The sequence below is a fragment of the Salvelinus alpinus genome, chromosome 2 (genome assembly GCF_045679555.1).
Source record: "Salvelinus alpinus chromosome 2, SLU_Salpinus.1, whole genome shotgun sequence".
Taxonomy (NCBI): Eukaryota; Metazoa; Chordata; class Actinopteri; order Salmoniformes; family Salmonidae; genus Salvelinus; species Salvelinus alpinus.
In genome coordinates, this window is record NC_092087.1 from 13158971 (window position 1) to 13176664 (window position 17694).

Consider the following 17694-nt stretch of genomic DNA (forward strand, 5'->3'; position numbering starts at 1 on the left):
GCTTTAAACGAATTGCACACTTGTTTACTTTTCTCCCTGAATGGAAAGGAGAGGATTCGGACACACGGGACGTCCTCAATGCGCACGGTCGCGCCCAAAAACTTTTGTTCAGACTATAAAAGTAGTCTGCTACTGTATGAAATAATATACTTGTTTTTACAGTCACCCTCTAGTCTCGAGACACACACACACACAACCTAGGAGTTCTAAAATAAGACAGCCTTGAATTAGTGTACCTTTATTGTTGAAAAGCTATTTAAGACTGCAACAGTAATCACTGAAGTATAGAGTAAACTTGATCCTATTTCCCCCTGCATCAATAAAGTGCAGTCCCCCATATTAACATCTCAGTAACAACAGTTCCTGACTACTCCTTTAAACACCTTTCTTCAAAATGATAATAAAGTAGACTCAACTTTCATTATCAGTAATATGTCAAATCAATTCCACTTGGTTGATATGATAGTTTTCCCTGCATCATGTCACTGCAACATGTGTTCACTATGAGTGAAGTGATAAACTTAGTCAGAGCTCAGCAGAAACTTACATAGCAATGGGTTATGGTTGAGGAACATTTCAGACAAAATGTATGTAGTGCATTTCTTTATACAGAAATCTGAGAAAAACACAAACCATTTCAAAACATAAAATGGATTAACACACATAATGGGAAAAAACGAACAGTTCATAGATCCTGTTTTTCCTTTTAAGAGTCAATGCCCTGATTTAGCACTTTGTATTATAGTATTGTTCTTTGTTCCAACCAATGAGATGAATACATTACACCTCAGGCACAGGGTCTGTTGGGCTATGGCAAGTAGTCTGATCCATTGAATGAGGAACCATTATTGGTGTTTGGGGTTAAAATGATTAGAGATCTAAATTCTCATCTTGAAACCAAACACACTCAAAACGGTCAATTGAAAGGGTAATTATTCATTATAGAAGAAAGAAAAAAAGCATGACAATTAGGTATCTTGAATGATGGGATCCAAAGCACATGCAATCGTGTTAGCTGACTGGAAGACAACATGTATATGGTTTACATAAACAAGTAAGTATTTTATAAAAGTCATTACAGTATTAACATGTGCAATGTCTTCCCTTCCCCAACAAATTAATACACTCTATAAATCTCTATGTTTTGTAGTATGCCATGGTATTCAGAGTCAGAACCACCCTGATTATTTAAAAAAAACAAGCTTAAAACACTAATCATCTCCTTCTACATTTCCTCTGAATACAAGTACCAGTATATCATACATGATTTACATATGGAGGATGAGAAAGATCCGGAAGGATTCTTTGAGTGTTCAGTCATTCACACACATTTCTCCTCTTCTTTTGTTAGTTTAGTGGGGTCTTAATCCATCTTTGTTTAACGTTATAAAGTCTATTTGCAGTCCAACTCCTCTGTAAAACAATGTAGGAGCCAGAGAAAAGCCCATAGAGGCTAAGCCGAGGCCCAGGGCTGAGGAGCCGAGGAACCAAATCCCGCTCTAACTGTGCATTTTCACTGGATACTACTTTGTAGTAAGACATCGCCAAGCTTGTGCAGTTGTCTGTTCAGAAAATAACATTGGCTCAACATAGGTGACTTTTTAAATGTATTTAACTAGACAAGTCAGTTAAGAACAAATTCTTATTTACAGTAACGGCCTACCCCGGCCAAACCCTAATCCGGACGATGCTGGGCCAATTGTGCCCACCACCCTATGGGCCAAAAACCACACAAACAATTGCTCAAAGTCTTCTCACGTCGTCTCCTTCCATTGAAGATGACCGATTTCCGGTAGTTTGATGGTCCAAAGTAGTATCTGGTGAAAGCTCTTTCCCTTCCATTCTGTTAGGCCTCCGACTCTCCCTTCTCCCGCCCCTCCTGTCCTGCATCACTGTCCTCTGATTGACTTTTGCTCAGCACCAGGAACTGCCCATCAGCACTAGGAGCAGGGGGGGTGGGGCGACTGGAGGCTGCGATTAAACGGCTCTGTTCCTCCAGGTCCTGTGGGTTCATTCAAATTAATTTATTCATTAATCAATGAATTTCAGTTTACTGTAACATGAGTGAACACAGAGGGTAATACAGTTATGATTATAGACCAAAAACTGATCAAGATAGGCATTGATCTATAAGTCAACAAGAATAGGAGAAATACTATATTGTCAATTTTTGGGTATGGAAATGTATTGATTTGCTGGGACACTGACGCTACCTTTTCAATCTGTTTCTGTTTACTCAGCTCCTCCTGCTGTTTCTCCTTGGCCTTGTCCTGCTCATCCTTCTTCTCTGTAGCTTTGCGATCCTGAATCAGCCCAAAATTTGTCAAGGTCCCACATGAGTAGCTAAGATTCATCTTAAAATCTTAACTAATTAATTCAACTAAAACAGAGAGTCTCACATGTCTTACCATCTCTGAGTGGAAAGCGATCTGTTTTGCCAGCCCAACACTGTCACATATCTGAAAGGAGAACAACGCAACATGCACTCAGAGATAACAAGAAATGAACACAGGGAACAGTAGACACATGCAAATGTCTTCCTTTTGTCACAACATGAAAACTATCAACCGTTTTAACTGATAGTGCCATCCCTATACAGACACAATATGCTTATTCCTAGAGTCAGGACTTGTTCCAAACCATGAAAACACATTTGCATGTGTGGCTGACCAGGAAAAACTCCAGGCCCTAGTTATGGCCTGTAACTACTGGCCCTTACCAACACATCATGTTAGAACAAAGGCTACACAGCAGAGCAGAACTTACCTTCTCCCCATCATTGTTGGACTCAAAGATATAGCAGACGGTGACAGGTCGTCCGTCCACCCTGCCTTCTGCAGTCTGCAGGACGAATCCAAACAGACGCCTGTTCTCCTGGTGGGACGAACACACCACCACACTGGAAAGAGGGAACTTGGGGAGGGGAGAATTAAAACAAGAAGTCATGTCTAATATCGAGTCTAGACAGGTGTTGTGTCAGTGATGATAGGCCAATAGCCTCTAGACAGGTGTTGTGTCAGTGATGATTGATTTGACCTATCAGTAATGCTACTGAGGAAATTATATAATTGACTATCAGTGAATAGAATGATAGATAAACAGAAACATGTTTTAATGGATGTAGTGTGAGAGGGAGGACCTACCCTCAGCCGTGTGACTTGTGTCTGAGGATCGATGAGCCTGAAAACCACAAAACATCACACACGGGCAAATCTATTGACTGTAAGAGCATGCTTTTAATTATGTCACACATTAAAAACAAAACGCATGCACATTACTTAAAGAGCATATGTCTCACTTGAGGCACTCGCAGGTGACCAGCAGGTGAGACTCAGTCATCCTGAAGATGTTATGTATGGCCCTGGCTGCTAGGATCTGTCTCATGGTCTCATAGATGACGTCAGAGCTGTCTGCATTCTTCACCTCCATAGAACCCAGGAAACGCACGATGAACAGCTGGTGCAGGATGGAGTCTGGATGGACACACAGACAGAGAGAAAGAGAAAGAGAGAGGGTGACTCACACACAGACAATGGCATGCACACAGACACACACACAGCAAGACAGACCTGACACAGACAGATAGACAGACAGAGACAGTACCTTCACTCTCCTCAGGTGGAGTGTCTCCTGATTCACCAAACGGGTTGGTCCTTCTTTCAGAAACGGGGAGAAAAGAAACACAAAAATATGAATTAATATGACTGTTTTCATTTCAATATAGCTTGAACCAGGGGTGCAACCTTCTGTAATTGCATTTTTATCATTGGAATGTGATATAAAACGAGGCAACGGTGTGCTTTAGGACCATGCGGATGCCTCCGTGCATAGGGTAGGGTGTTTGGAGTGTTAATCCAACTGGATAATTAAAATAAATAATAACTTATCTCCCCCCACTTCTAAAACCAAAGTTTCGCCCCTAGCTTGAACATATACCAGGGGCTCGTCCCGCCTATACACCGTTTGGGAAACCCTGGTTAGTTAGTACCGACCTGCCCTGTCCCGCAGCCTTGGCCTGGCCTGCGTACTCATCGCTGACTGGAGAGATGATGTCAAACTGGATGGGCGTGTCAGGAGCCACCAGGGCGTCCAATGAGAGGACAGAGAGGGCCGGTGAGGCCGTCTCAGAGCCCGCTGAGCTCACACTGCTGGTACGCGCTGCCCGGGACCGCCCTTGTCTATACAGGAGAGACGGACGTTAGAGAGAGATTGAGGTCAGAGAGAAACGGAGGTTAGAGAGAGATGGAGGTTAGAGAGAGATTGAGGTAAGAGAGATGGACAGAGAGGTGGAGGTTAGAGAGAGATTGAGGTAAGAGAGATGGACAGAGAGGTGGAGGTTAGAGAGTTGGACAGAATGCAATATCATGACACCTCTAACTAGAGCAGGGTTTGTCTTAATTTAACTTACTACAGTAGGCTTTACCTTGGTTAGTCTTGATTATGTAACCACTTTATAGGCTAGAGTAGTTATCGGCTATACACTACCAAGGCCCAGAGAGTTCCATGGTCAGGAAAAACTCCTGGCTCTAATAATAATGAAGTCTCTATGATTCAGAAACGCACGTGGTCGGCCGCATACTCTCATGCCTCTGCTGGAAGGAGGGAGACGGTGTCACAGCCTCAAGAGCTGATTGGTTCACTCTGGCTGCAATTTCCTGCCAATAGAAAGAGGGCATTTCAGCAATGAGGAAAGGTGCTTGACAACAGCTCAGTAACAAAGGGAGGTGGGAGATGAGACTCACATCATAGACATCCAGCATTGTCTGGTGGAATGTCACACCATAGGGCTCACAGCTCTAATTATAGATGACAGATCGAATGATGATGTAAGAGTAGGCTTTTCCAGTGATTGCCGGCTACTCACCTCTGGGTTCTCACTCAGATATATCCTCTTTGAGATGTTGTTTATAGTTGCAATCCACTGAGGGAGGAGAGGAGCACAGGACAGCGTTATTAGGAGATGCACGAATTCCATGTCTGTCTGCTGTATTTATACAATGAATAAATAAGATGTACAATACATTATGACTAAAACTGTTGTTTCACCTCTTCACAGTCCTTCCTGCTATCTGCCTGCAATATGGCCACCCTGAAACAAAGACAAAGCACCTCAGTAACTTCAGTGAAAATAGTTACTAAGTTCTAGGTTCATACTCAAATCAAAATGTATTTGTCACATGCGCTGAATACAACCAGGTGTAGACCTTAACGTTAAATGCTTACTTACACGCCCTTAACCAACAATGCAGTTAAGAAAATATTTACTAAATAAACTAAAGGAATACAAAAAAGGTAACAAAATAACAATAATGAGGCTATATACAGGGGATACCGGGTCAATGTGCGGGGATACACGTTAGTTGAGGTAATATGTACATGTAAGTAGGGGTAAAATGACTATGCATAAGAGAAAACAGTGAGTAGCAGCAGTGAAAAAACAAATGGAGGGAGGGGGGGTGTCAACGTAAATAGTTCGGTGGCCATTTGATTAATTGTTCAGCAGTCTTATGGCTTAGAGGTAGAGGAGGTTAAGGAGCCTTCTGGACCTAGACTTGGCGCTCTGGTACCGCTTGCCGTGCGGTAGCAGAGAGAACTGTCTAAGACTTGGGTAACTGGAGTCTTTGACCATATTTTGGGTCTTCCTCTGACACCGCCGAGTATATAGGTCCTGGATGGCAGGAAGCTTGGCCCCCAGTGATGTACTGGACTGTACGCACTACCCTCTGTAGCGCCTTACGGTCAGATGCTGAGCAGTTGCCATACCAGGCAGGTATGGTACCATACCAGGCAGGTACCACACTGTGTGCCCTCAGGCCCCTACTCCAACACTACCACATATCTACAGTATTAAATCCATGTGTATGTATAGTGAGTATGTTATCGTGTGTGTGTGTGTATGCATGTCTGTGCCATTGTTTGTGCTGCTTCACAGTCCCCGCTGTTCCATAAGGTGTTTTTTTAAATGTAATTTTACTGCTTGTGTCAGTTACTTGATGTGGAATAGAGTTCCATGTAGTCATGGCTCTATGTAGTACCGTGTGCCTCCCATAGTCTGTTCTGGACTTAGGGACTGTGAAGAGATCTCTTGTGGCATGTCTTGTGGGGTATGCATGGGTGTCCGAGCTGTGTGCCAGTAGTTTAGACAGACAGCTCGGTGCATTCAACATGTCAATAACTCTCATATATAAAAGTAGTGATGAAGTCAATCTCTCCTCAAATCAAATTTTATTTGTCACATACACATGGTTAGCAGATGTTAATGCGAGTGTAGCGAAATGCTTGTGCTTCTAGTTCCGACAATGCAGTAATAACCAACGAGTAATCTAACCTAACAATTCCACAACAACTACCTTATTACACACAAGTGTAAAGGGATGAAGAATATGTACATAAAAATATATGAATGAGTGATGGTACAGAACGGCATAGGCAAGATGCAGTAGATGGTATAGAGTACAGTATATACATATGAGATAATATAATGTTTACATACCCTACATTACTTATCTCATATGTATATACTGTACTCTATACCATCTACTGCATCTTGCCATCTTTATGTAATACATGTATCACTAGCCACTTTAAACAATGGCACTTAATATAATGTTTACATACCTTACATTACTTAAGTGGCATTGTTTAAAGTGGCTAGTGATACATTTCTTTACATACATTTTTCCATTATTAAAGTGGCTGGAGTTGAGTCAGTATGTTGGCAGCAGCCACTCAATGTTAGTGGTGGCTGTTTAACAGTCTAAAGGCCTTGAGATTGAAGCTGTTTATCAGTCTCTCGGTCCCCGCTTTGATGCAGCTGTACTGACCTCGCCTTCTGGATGATAGCGGGGTGAACAGGCAGTGGCTCGGGTGGTTGTTGTCCTTGATGATCTTTATGGCCTTCCTGTGACATCGGGTGGTGTAGGTGTCCTGGAGGGCAGGTAGTTTGCCCCCGGTGATGCGTTGTGCAGACCTCACTACCCTCTGGAGAGCCTTACGGTTGTGGGCGGAGCAGTTGCCGTACCAGGCAGTGATACAGCCCGACAGGATGCTCTCGATTGAGCATCTGTAAAAGTTTGTGAGTCCTTTTGGTGACAAGCCGAATTTATTCAGCCTCCTGAGGTTGAAGAGGCGCTGCTGCGCCTTCTTCACCACACTGTCTGTGTGGGTCGACCAATTCAGTTTGTCCGTGATGTGTACGCCGAGGAACTTTCCTGACACCACACTCCGAGGGCCCTCACCTCCTCCCTGTAGGCCGTCTCGTCGTTGTTGGTAATCAAGCCTACCACTGTAGTGTCGTCCGCAAACTTGATGATTGAGTTGGAGGCGTGCATGGCCACGCAGTCGTGGGTGAACAGGGAGTACAGGAGAGGGCTCAGAACGCACCCTTGTGGGGCCCCAGTGTTGAGGATCAGCAGGGTGGAGATGTTGTTACCTACCCTCACCACCTGGGAGTGGCCCGTCAGGAAGTCCAGTACCCAGTTGCACAGGGCGGGGTCGAGACCCAGGGTCTCGAGCTTGATGACGAGTTTGGAGGGTACTATGGTGTTAAATGCTGAGCTGTAGTCGATGAACAGCATTCTCACATAGGTATTCCTCTTGTCCAGATGGGTTAGGGCAGTGTGCAGTGTGGTTGCGATTGCGTCGTCTGTGGACCTATTGGGGCGGTAAGCAAATTGGAGTGGGTCTAGGGTGTCAGGTAGGGTGGAGGTGATATGGTCCTTGACTAGTCTCTCAAAGCACTTCATGATGACGGAAGTGAGTGCTACGGGGCGGTAGTCGTTTAGTTCAGTTACCTTAGCTTTCTTGGGAACAGGAACAATGGTGGCCCTCTTGAAGCATGTGGGAACAGCAGACTGGGATAATGATTGATTGGATATATCCATAAACACACCAGCCAGCTGGTCTGCGCATGCTCTGAGGACACGGCCGGGGATGCCGTCTGGGCCTGCAGCCTTGCGAGGTTTAACACGTTTAAATGTTTTACTCACGTCAGCTGCAGTGAAGGAGAGTCCGCAGGTTTTGGTAGCGGGCCGTGTCAGTAGCACTGTATTGTCCTCAAAGCGAGCAAAGAAGTTGTTTAGTCTGTCTGGGAGCACGACATCCTGATCCGCGACGGGGCTGATTTTCTTTTTGTAATCCGTGATTGACTGTAGACCCTGCCACATACCTCGTGTCTGAGCCGTTGAATTGCGACTCTACTTTGTCTCTATACTAACGCTTAGCTTGTTTGATTGCCTTGCGGAGGGAATAGCTACACTGGTTGTATTCGGTCATGTTTCCGGTCACCTTGCCCTGATTAAAAGCAGTTGTTCGCGCTTTCAGTTTCACGCGAATGCTGCCATCAATCCACAGTTTCTGGTTTGGGAATGTTTTAATAGTTGCTGTGGGTACAACATCGCCGATGCACTTGCTAATAAACTCGCTTACCGAATCAGCGTATTCGTCAATGTTGTTGTTTGACGCAATGCGGAACATATCCCAGTCCACGTGATCGAAGCAATCTTGAAGCGTGGAATCAGATTGGTCAGACCAGCGTTGAACAGACCTGAGCACGGTAGCTTCCTGTTTTAGTCTCCGTCTATAGGCAGGAAGCAACAAAATGGAGTCGTGGTCAGCTGGTCAGTGAAAGGAGGGCGGGGGATGGCCTTATATGCGTCGCGGAAGTTAGAATAACAATGATCCAGGGTTTTGCCAGCCCTGGTAGCACAATCGATATGCTGATAGAATTTAGGGAGCCTTGTTTTCAGATTAGCCTTGTTAAAATCCCCAGCTACAATGAATGCAGCCTCAGGATATGTGGTTTCCAGTTTACATAGAGTCAAATGAAGTTCGTTCAGGGCCATCGATGTGTCTGCTTGGGGGGGATTATATGCGGCTGTGATTATAATCGAAGAGAATTCTCTTGGTAGATAATGCCGTCGACATTTGATTGTGAGGAATTGTAAGTCAGGTGAACAGAAGGACTTGAGTTCCTGTATGTTGTTATGATCACACCACGTCTCGTTAATCATAAGGCATACCCCCCCACCCCTCTTCTTACCAGAAAGATGCTCTTATATCCAATAGTTCCTCCCGACAGTATGTAATAAAACCTAAGATTACCTGGGGTACTAATGTAAGAAATAACACGTAAAAAAACAAAATACTGCAGTTTCCTAGGAACGCGAAGCGAGGCGGCCATCTCTGTCGGCGCCGGCAGTTCACCTCCACTTTCAACCAGGAGAGATTGACATGCATATTATTAATATTAGTTCTCTGTGTACATCCAAGGGCCAGCCGTGCTGCCCTCTTCTGAGCCAATTGCAATTTTCCTATGTCCTTTTTTGTGGCACCTGACCACACGACTGAACAGTAGTCAAGGTGCGACAAAACTAGGGCCTGTAAGACCTGCCTTGTTGATAGTTTTTTTTAAGAAGGCAGAGCATCGCTTTATTATAGACAGACTTCGCCCCATCTTAATTACTACTGCAGCAATAAGTTTAATAATATACTCCTCAATGCCATTGGATGAATCCCGGAACATATTCCAGTCTGTGTTTGCAAAACAGTCCTGTAGTGTAGCATCTGATTCATCTGACCACTTCCGTATTGAGCAAGTCACTGGTACTTCCTGCTTTAGTGTTTGCTTGTTAGCAGGAATCAGGAGGATATAATTATGGTCAGATGTGCCAAATGGAAGGCGAGGGAGAGCTTTGTACACGTCTCTGTGTGTGGAGTACAGGTGGTCTATAGTTTTTCCCCCCTCTGGTTGCACATGTGACATGCTGGTAGAAATTAGGTAAAAACTGATTTAAGTTCGCCTGCATTAATGTCCTCGGCCACTAGGAGCGCCGCTTCTGGACGAGCATTTTCTTGTTTGCTTATGGCCTTATACAGCTTGTTGAGTGCGGTCTTATTGCCAGCATCGGTTTGTGGTGGTATATAGACGGCTGTGAAAAATATAGATGAAAAGTCTCTTGGTAGACAGTGTGGTCTATAGCTTATCATGAGGTACTCTACCTCAGGTGAGCAATACTTTGAGACGACCTCAATATTAGACATCGCGCACCAGCTGTTATTGACAAATAGACACAAACCACTCCTCGTCTTACCAGACGTAGCTGTTCTGTCCTGCCGATCCACGGAAAACCCAGCCAACTGTATATTATCTGTGTCATCATTCAGCCACGACTCGTGAAACATAAGATATTACAGTTAATGTCCCGTTGGTAAGATAGTCTCGAACGGAGGTCGTCCAGTTTATTCTCCCGTGATTGCACTTTGGCCAAAAGAACGGATGGTAGAGGCGTGTTACCCACTCACCGACGTATTCTTACAAGGCACCCTGATCTGTGCCCGCTGTATTTCCTTATTTTCCTCATGCGAATGACAGGGATTTGGCCTTTCCGGGAGCAACATTATATCCTATGCGTCAGATTTATTAAAGAAAAAAATTATTTGTTCAGTTTGATGTGAGTAATCGCTGTTCTGATATCCAGAAGCTATTTTCGGTCAAAAGAGGCAGAAACATTATGTACAAAATAAGTTACAAACAATGCAAAAAAACACAAAATAGCACAATTGGTTAGGAGCAAAACGGCAGCCATCCCCGCCGGCGCCATTCTTCGTCATAAGCTGGTATTACTGGTTTATAAAGCTTTAATATGTAGTAATTTACTTCTTGCCGTCGAAGGATGTGATCTGGAAGCAGAAGCGTCGGTCCTCACAGTCCACGGCCATGACAGAGCAATTATCGATGTCCATGACCAGACCCCCAGCTACATGCCCTCGTGCCTGGCCCATCAGGTTCCCTCCCTGGGTGAAGAAGTACTGCCGGTCCCAGGAGGAAGACACTAGGCCTGTTTTACTGGGCGGACACATTCAGAAGAGAAAAAGGAAAAACATGGTTAAAATGGGTTGTTGTTCTGGTGCAGGTTGATATGGACAAACTTGAGTGGATTGATTTGATTGAATACATTTGTTGAGGTAGCCTCTGCCAGGCTTGTGTGTGTGTCTAGTGTGTGACAGTGCTGTCTTACTTGCGTCTGTTGAGGTAGCCGGCCTTGCGTGTGAGGTTGCGGTTGACAGGAACCTGGCTGGGGTCGGGGTCTGGCATGTAGAGGAGGTCACTGGCCTGCTCCAAGTCCTGGATGGTCTGTTGCATTACATCGACCTCACCATCCATCTCCCTGCGGACACTGGACACAACCACACACAAAATTACACATGCCCAGCCTTAAACACACTGCATGCAATATGGCAATAATTCCATTTGGCCTAACAGAAGGCAATATGGAGCTACCACCATTGCTTACAACTATCCAATCTTCTCAGATCTCAGATCTCTATTCCTAGGGGCTAGGAGATTCAGGTTGAAGCTTACTTCTGAACGCTGGTTCCTATGTTGGTGAGGAAATCTTCCCACTGCTGGGTGAGGTTCTCTGATCCCAGCTTGAAAAAGCTGATCTGAGAGATACAGATATATAGACATGCTGATCAGAACATATACTAGAGACAGAGAGATAGAGATACAGAGAGATAGACAGAAAGAGAGAGAGAGGAGAGAAAGAAGGTGTAAGAGAGAGAGAGAGGGACGGGAGGAGGAAGTAAGGTTGCTGTACAGTACCTGTGCCTGCATATACCCCAGCAGCGGCTCCAGAATGGCAATCTTCTTCTTGTACTGCAGAGTGTTGAGGGCTAGGAAGTAGTGCATCATGGTCTGGTGCTGCTTCTTCCTGGAGGTATACACATCCTCCATCACCTCGCCCTTCACCTGGAGAGAAGACACGCACACAAAATATCAGGTTTAATTTGGTGAGACAGTTATTGTTATAACAAGGTAATCTTATAATAATGAACTTCTCCAAAAATAATATTATGTTCCCAAAGACAAACCCTGTACCTTCTCGTTGTCCCTCCTTTTAGAGAGGCGGCTGTATCGGTTGATGGCCATGTCATGATCTGTAGACAGAAAAATGTCATGAGTGGTTATTACAATTACAACATGGGCTCATGAAATCATACCATGTCACAACAATAATTTGTTTTCATGTTTTACTGAGTAGTTCGCACTCACCATCACTGGCTATCTGGAATACTTCCTTCAGAGTCAGTATCTCTGTAGGGGAGAGAACGATGGTTAACATCCATTTCAACTATCTGTTCACATTCTGCCACTAGTCAACTTTACAAAGTGCCAGACGTTGGTCTAGGCTAGCGATAGTGCAGCACAGCCACCTTCGGACTCCTATTAAATTATATTTATTTAATAGGATATTATATGTAATTCTATGCCCTTGTCATCCCTGTGATCTGTCTCCAGCTCTCATACCTGTATTTATCTCTATATAAACAGTAAAAAAAAAAAAGGGGAATGGAACTTAGAGTCTTACCTTTTAAGTCCCTCTCCTTAAACTGGGTGATAGGGAACATCATGGCGTCAGCCAGCTGAGTGGAGAGGACTGCATGACAGGAACTCAGCTGTGGGAGAGAAGAAAGGCCAGTTACATTATTGAATCTCCTCAGGGAAATGTGTCTCTCATCACAGAGGAGCTTAGCGAGAAGGAAGAGAGAGGTAAATACAGAGTGAAGGAAGGGAGGGGTTTAAATTAAGATTGAAAGAGTATGTAAGAGTGAAGGATCGGAGAGGTTAAGACAGAGAGATGGAAGAGGTAGATGGACTGAAAGAAGGAAGAAGCTAAAGTGCAGTGTGAGAGAGTGTTTATAGTGTAATTAAAGAAGGTCATTGTTTTGACAATGTAATCCTATGTGAGCAGCAGCGTGCCACAGGGAGGAGGAGGATGAGGGCAGTGCAGCAGTTCTCACCTCATCTATGACTTTGGCAAAATGCTGCAGGGTGGAGCTCATGACCTCGTCGTCGCTGCAAAGAGGGAAGCGCTGCAAAGACAGGCCAAAGTCCGAATTCATATCCCATTTATATTTTAGTCATTTGACAGACGCTCTTATCCAGAGGGACCTACAATCAGAGCATTCTACTAATGTTCTAAACAAACGGGTTTCTTAGAAGATGCAGGAGAAAGAGAAATGCAAGCATTTCCTGACTGGAAGAAAATTAACTAGGCCCTAGTTTCTTGCCTGGTCACGTTGTAAAACAAAACTCTGGGCCCTAATGATAATACCATAATTGACACGGTGTTTTTATGTTTCACCTGGTCCTAGTAGTGCATTAACGTGCCATAGAAAACATAACGGACAGTTCAAAGGGAAATCCATCACCACCAATACCTCTATCATGCAAGCATGTTGATATTGTGAGAACATACCTGTTTCTCATACTCCTTCAGAAGTTTGGAGGTGAGATGGGTGGCAGCACTCAACTCATTCTGAAAAGGAGAAAAGCAAATGTAGTTTTACCTAACCAACTACTTATTATTGTGTGTTTGTCTGCTTGGCCTTAACTACATATGAGGAGGTCTAGAAAATTTCTCTCATTTGTAAAAATGTTGAATAGTACAAATACAGTCCATTCGGAAAGTATTTCAGACCCCTTGACTTTTTCCACATTTAGTTACAGTCTTGTTATAAAATTAATAAAAGTATTTATTTTTCCTCATCAATCTACGCACAATACCACATAACGACAAAGCAAAAACATTTTTTTTTGCAAATGTATTAATTACACTTTGGATGGCGTATCAATACACCCAGTCACTACAAAGATTTCACCATGAGGCCAATGGTGACTTTAAACAGTAACAGAGTTTATTGGCTGTGATAGGTGAAAACTGAGGATGGATCAACAACACTGTAGTTACTCCACAATACAAACCTAAATGACAGAGTGAAAAGAAGGAAGCCTGTCAGAATACAAATATTTCAAAACATGCATCCTGTTTGCAATAAGGCACTAAAGTAAAACCGCAAAAAAATGTTGCAAAGAAATGAACTATGTCCTAAATACAAAGTGTTATGCTTGGGGCAAATCCAACACAACACATCCCTGAGTACCACTCTTTATGTCATGGGTATGCTTGTCTTTGCAAAGGACTAGTTTAAAAAAAAAAATTAATGAAAAGAAACAGAAAAGAGCTAAGCACAGGCAAAATCCTTCAGGAAAACCTGGTTCAGCCTGCTTTCCAACAGAGACTGGGAGACAAATTCCTCTTTCAGCAGGACAATAACCTAAAACACAAGGCCAAATATACACCGGAGTTACTTACCAAAACGACATTGAATGATCCTGATTGGCCTAGTTATAGTTTTGACTTAAATCTACTTGAAAATCTATGGAGACTTGAAAATGGCTATCAAACAATGATCAACAACCAACATGACAGAGCTTGAAGACTCAGACAGACTCACAGCTGTAATTGCTGCCAAAGGTGATTCTAACATGTACACTCAGGGGTGTGAAAACTTATGTAAATGAGATATCTGTATTTAATTTTCAATAAATTTGCAAACATTTCTAAAAACATGTTTTCACTTTTGTCATTATGGGATCTTTTATGTAGATGGATAAGATAAAAAAAAGTTTAAAAAAACAAACAATTTTGAATTCACAATAAAATGTGGAATAAGTCAAAGGATATGAAAACTTTCTGAAGGCACGGTATTTTGTACAGACAATAAAGAAAATAAATGATGGGTCTACATCTTAATATTGCTCCCAGCATTGATCAAAGCTAAGAATGTTTATATTATTGATCTGACTGAGTTCTAATTGTGCCTGCCCCTTTGAATCATGAACAGGGGTTTATTCATTATGTTCGCCTACGCCTCCTGGATTTGCCTTTTTGGCAGCACATTCACTACCCTTTCGCAGGAAACAGGCCAGGGGCCTGGGACGTGATATGAACTCCCCGCCTCGCATTCGGCTCAATTAGAGACTTGAGACGCTGCTGACAGTATGCTTGCGAGATGCTGGACAAAAGGAAGTTTTAAAACCATCCTGCGATTAATACTGTGTTTACAGACATCCCCAAAACAACCAAAAACCAAATCTCAGAGAATGAGTGCACAACTGGTAAATAGTCGCTTATAAATATGTCCGTGAGTCAGGTGGCTAGCTGCCAGCAGAGACATATTGCAATAATGTTGAAGGGCTCTGGCTAGTATTACTTAGCCAGCTAGAAGAATGAAGTAAGAAGCCAAAGCGAACGTTAAACAGAGCCTATCTCAGCAGGAGCAAAAAATACGCTACTAAGTTCACGTAATAACGTTGCTCTACAGAGAGTAGGCTACCGAGACAGACACTGATGCAGTGCCCAGTAGTGAAGCAGGCTGCAATGCATGCAGAAGGGAGGGAGCAGAGGAAACAGAGGTTACCAAACTTGGGGTCAGAGCCCCATGTGGGGTCCCCTGAGAAAATCTGTACTAATCTTATCAAACAAATTTGGGGGAAAAAAACATACGTTTCAATATGAACATCTCCACGTGGCCTATGTTCCCTAAAGGCCGACATTAAAATACAACATGCAATCAACATGCAAACAATACAGTTCTGAAAATGTCATACGTTTTTGGTTTGTCTCTCCAATGCTACATGTCAGTGTGAATCATTTCTCATATTTCCCCCCTTTCAGGGGTATGACGTTACAATTGTATAGCTAATAGGCTCTGTGTTTGTAGATGGACTGAGGTGAATGAAACTACAGCAGCCAAGGTGATAATGGCTGGTGGAATTTTTGCTTGTTTTTGCTGTTCCCCCAAATAGCATTTAAAAAAACATTTTATTGTGTAGAAATGCAGTAAATGAGCCTCAACTTTCAAAAATGTCAGGACCTCACCAAAACCCTGGTTACAGCCCTGTTTGTATGAGTGTGTGCTTGCTTGTTTATATATATTTTTTAAGCCTGCACTCTAACTGGCATGGACTTATCCTAGAGCTTATTACTCACTTGTGCATCGTAGATTCTGTTCATGGCCTGGAAGAGCTTCTGGGAGTAGTTGGATATTGCATCCGCATCCTCCTCGAACACACTGAGCAGGGAGCGCGTCTGGCAACAGGAAGAGAAAGACAGTAGATGAAGGAACCACTCATCTAAGGAAAAAATTCAGGTTAGGCCTACCTGAAAGAGGAAGCTTAGATGGCACACTTATGTCACCGTTGTGCAAGGCTAATCTGGTCCCAGATCTGTAGCTTTAGCCAATCCCTCTGACTATTGTGTTCATCCCACACATCAGAGGTGGCCACCTGGAAAGCGACCCTTCATCAAGATTCTGTTTAGCTGAATCAGGTGTGTACTGTGTAGCTTGCATAGGGCAGGACTATTGTGTTCATCCCACACATCAGAGGTGGCCTCCTGGAAAGCGACCCTTCATCAAGATTCTGTTTAGCTGAATCAGGTGTGTACTGTGTAGCTTGCATAGGGCAGGACTATTGTGTTCATCCCACACATCAGAGGTGGCCTCCTGGAAAGCGACCCTTCATCAAGATTCTGTTTAGCTGAATCAGGTGTGTACTGTGTAGCTTGCATAGGGCAGGATAAAGAATGCATGTATGCCCAGTAGCTATCCAGGAGGCGGGGTAGCTGGGCGCCACCACTGCCATACTGTACAGCTACATGTCATGTCAGTGGGTGCAAGCTAGTGATCAACACTCTGGAACTGGTCTCACAGGTATGTGTTGTTGCATTCTGTCAGGGGAGAGAGCCTCAGCCATAGAAATAGAATGACTAGAATGGATTGGAATAAAATTAAATAGTATTTTCTATGGCCTCAGTCCACTGACATTGCTGGACAAGCCTGTTCTGCAACAGACAGTAATGATTCTTATGACTACTGGACATGCAAGCAGTTTTGTTGGATACTGTATCTAGGCTATATACCGTAGCTGAAAGAGGGATTCATTAATGCCAACAAATACAAAGCTAGGTTTAAAGAACGTTTAACATTTACTGTACAAGTGCAGCTCTCATAGACAAGCCAAATTCCATTTATAAAAGGCCTAGCTATGGTCAGATAGCCAAGCCAACCCATCAAAATCCAGTGGTTTGCAGCTAGGGAAGTAGCTCGCTAGCTAGCCAATAACCTCGTCTCTAGATTCTGGGGAAGTAGCGGTGTTTACTCAACTCCACGATAGGGAGGAAGTGGTGCACCCAGCCAGCCAGCTGGAGCCAGGACGGTCAAGTAGCTTGACCGACTAATTTATGTGTTCAATATCGTCAACAACACGGGTGTGATGTGTGCCATGGCATTGTCTCAATAGAAACCCATTATCTAACTAGCGTTACTTTTATCAGGTGGTGCAAAGGCCGATAATGCAAAAATAGCTACTACCATTGACAGCTGGCCAAATATCATGAAGCAGTTTCGCTAGTTTGCCTGGGGACCAGACATATTCGATTTGAAGAGGCCACCTATCACCTTCTGACAGCTCTTTATTTGACGCTTGCTCGAGCGAGCTAACATGGCTGGCTAGCATTCGCTGCGCTCTTGCACACCACAAAGACAACAGGGAGCTACAGTAGCTAGCAGGATACAGAGCATAGTTTGAGATTACCTGCGGACTGTCCTCGAATGTCTCCTCGATCGGTAATTTATCTATTCCAGGCATGGCTATAGCTAGCTATTTCAACTCTTGCGAATATGAACTGTAATCGGTCAATAAGAAATTAAATAGCTAGCCTATCACTCCCACTGAATGTTTTCCCTTTAGATCAACCTCCACACACATCTCATCCTACATGCGGATGTCCCGCCTTTAGAACGAGTATGATTGGATCAAGTATTTTTTGACAGATTTCATTGGTT

General features: G+C 43.6%; 1 protein-coding gene across 2 annotated transcripts; it reads right to left on the reverse strand.

Moving 5' to 3' along the window:
- Positions 1–222: 222 nt before the first annotated feature.
- On the reverse strand, positions 223–17632 carry LOC139542526 (DCC-interacting protein 13-alpha-like). Of its 2 annotated transcripts, none has more exons than XM_071348087.1 (22): positions 17444–17632; positions 15840–15938; positions 13263–13322; positions 12805–12876; positions 12372–12459; positions 12056–12097; positions 11882–11940; positions 11606–11752; positions 11363–11445; positions 11019–11177; positions 10658–10846; positions 5047–5089; positions 4865–4921; positions 4564–4655; positions 3993–4178; positions 3604–3653; positions 3299–3473; positions 3144–3180; positions 2767–2913; positions 2409–2459; positions 2214–2303; positions 223–2002 (listed from the first exon to the last, which is right to left on the reverse strand). In XM_071348087.1, the coding sequence occupies exons 1-22, from the start codon at positions 17495–17497 to the stop codon at positions 1847–1849; spliced, it is 2136 nt and encodes a 711-aa protein (XP_071204188.1). In that variant the 5' UTR covers positions 17498–17632; the 3' UTR covers positions 223–1846. The 2 variants fall into 2 exon arrangements, with proteins under 2 accessions (XP_071204188.1, XP_071204179.1); XM_071348078.1 differs by having other exon boundaries at positions 3604–3656.
- Between the last annotated feature and the right edge of the window lie 62 nt (positions 17633–17694).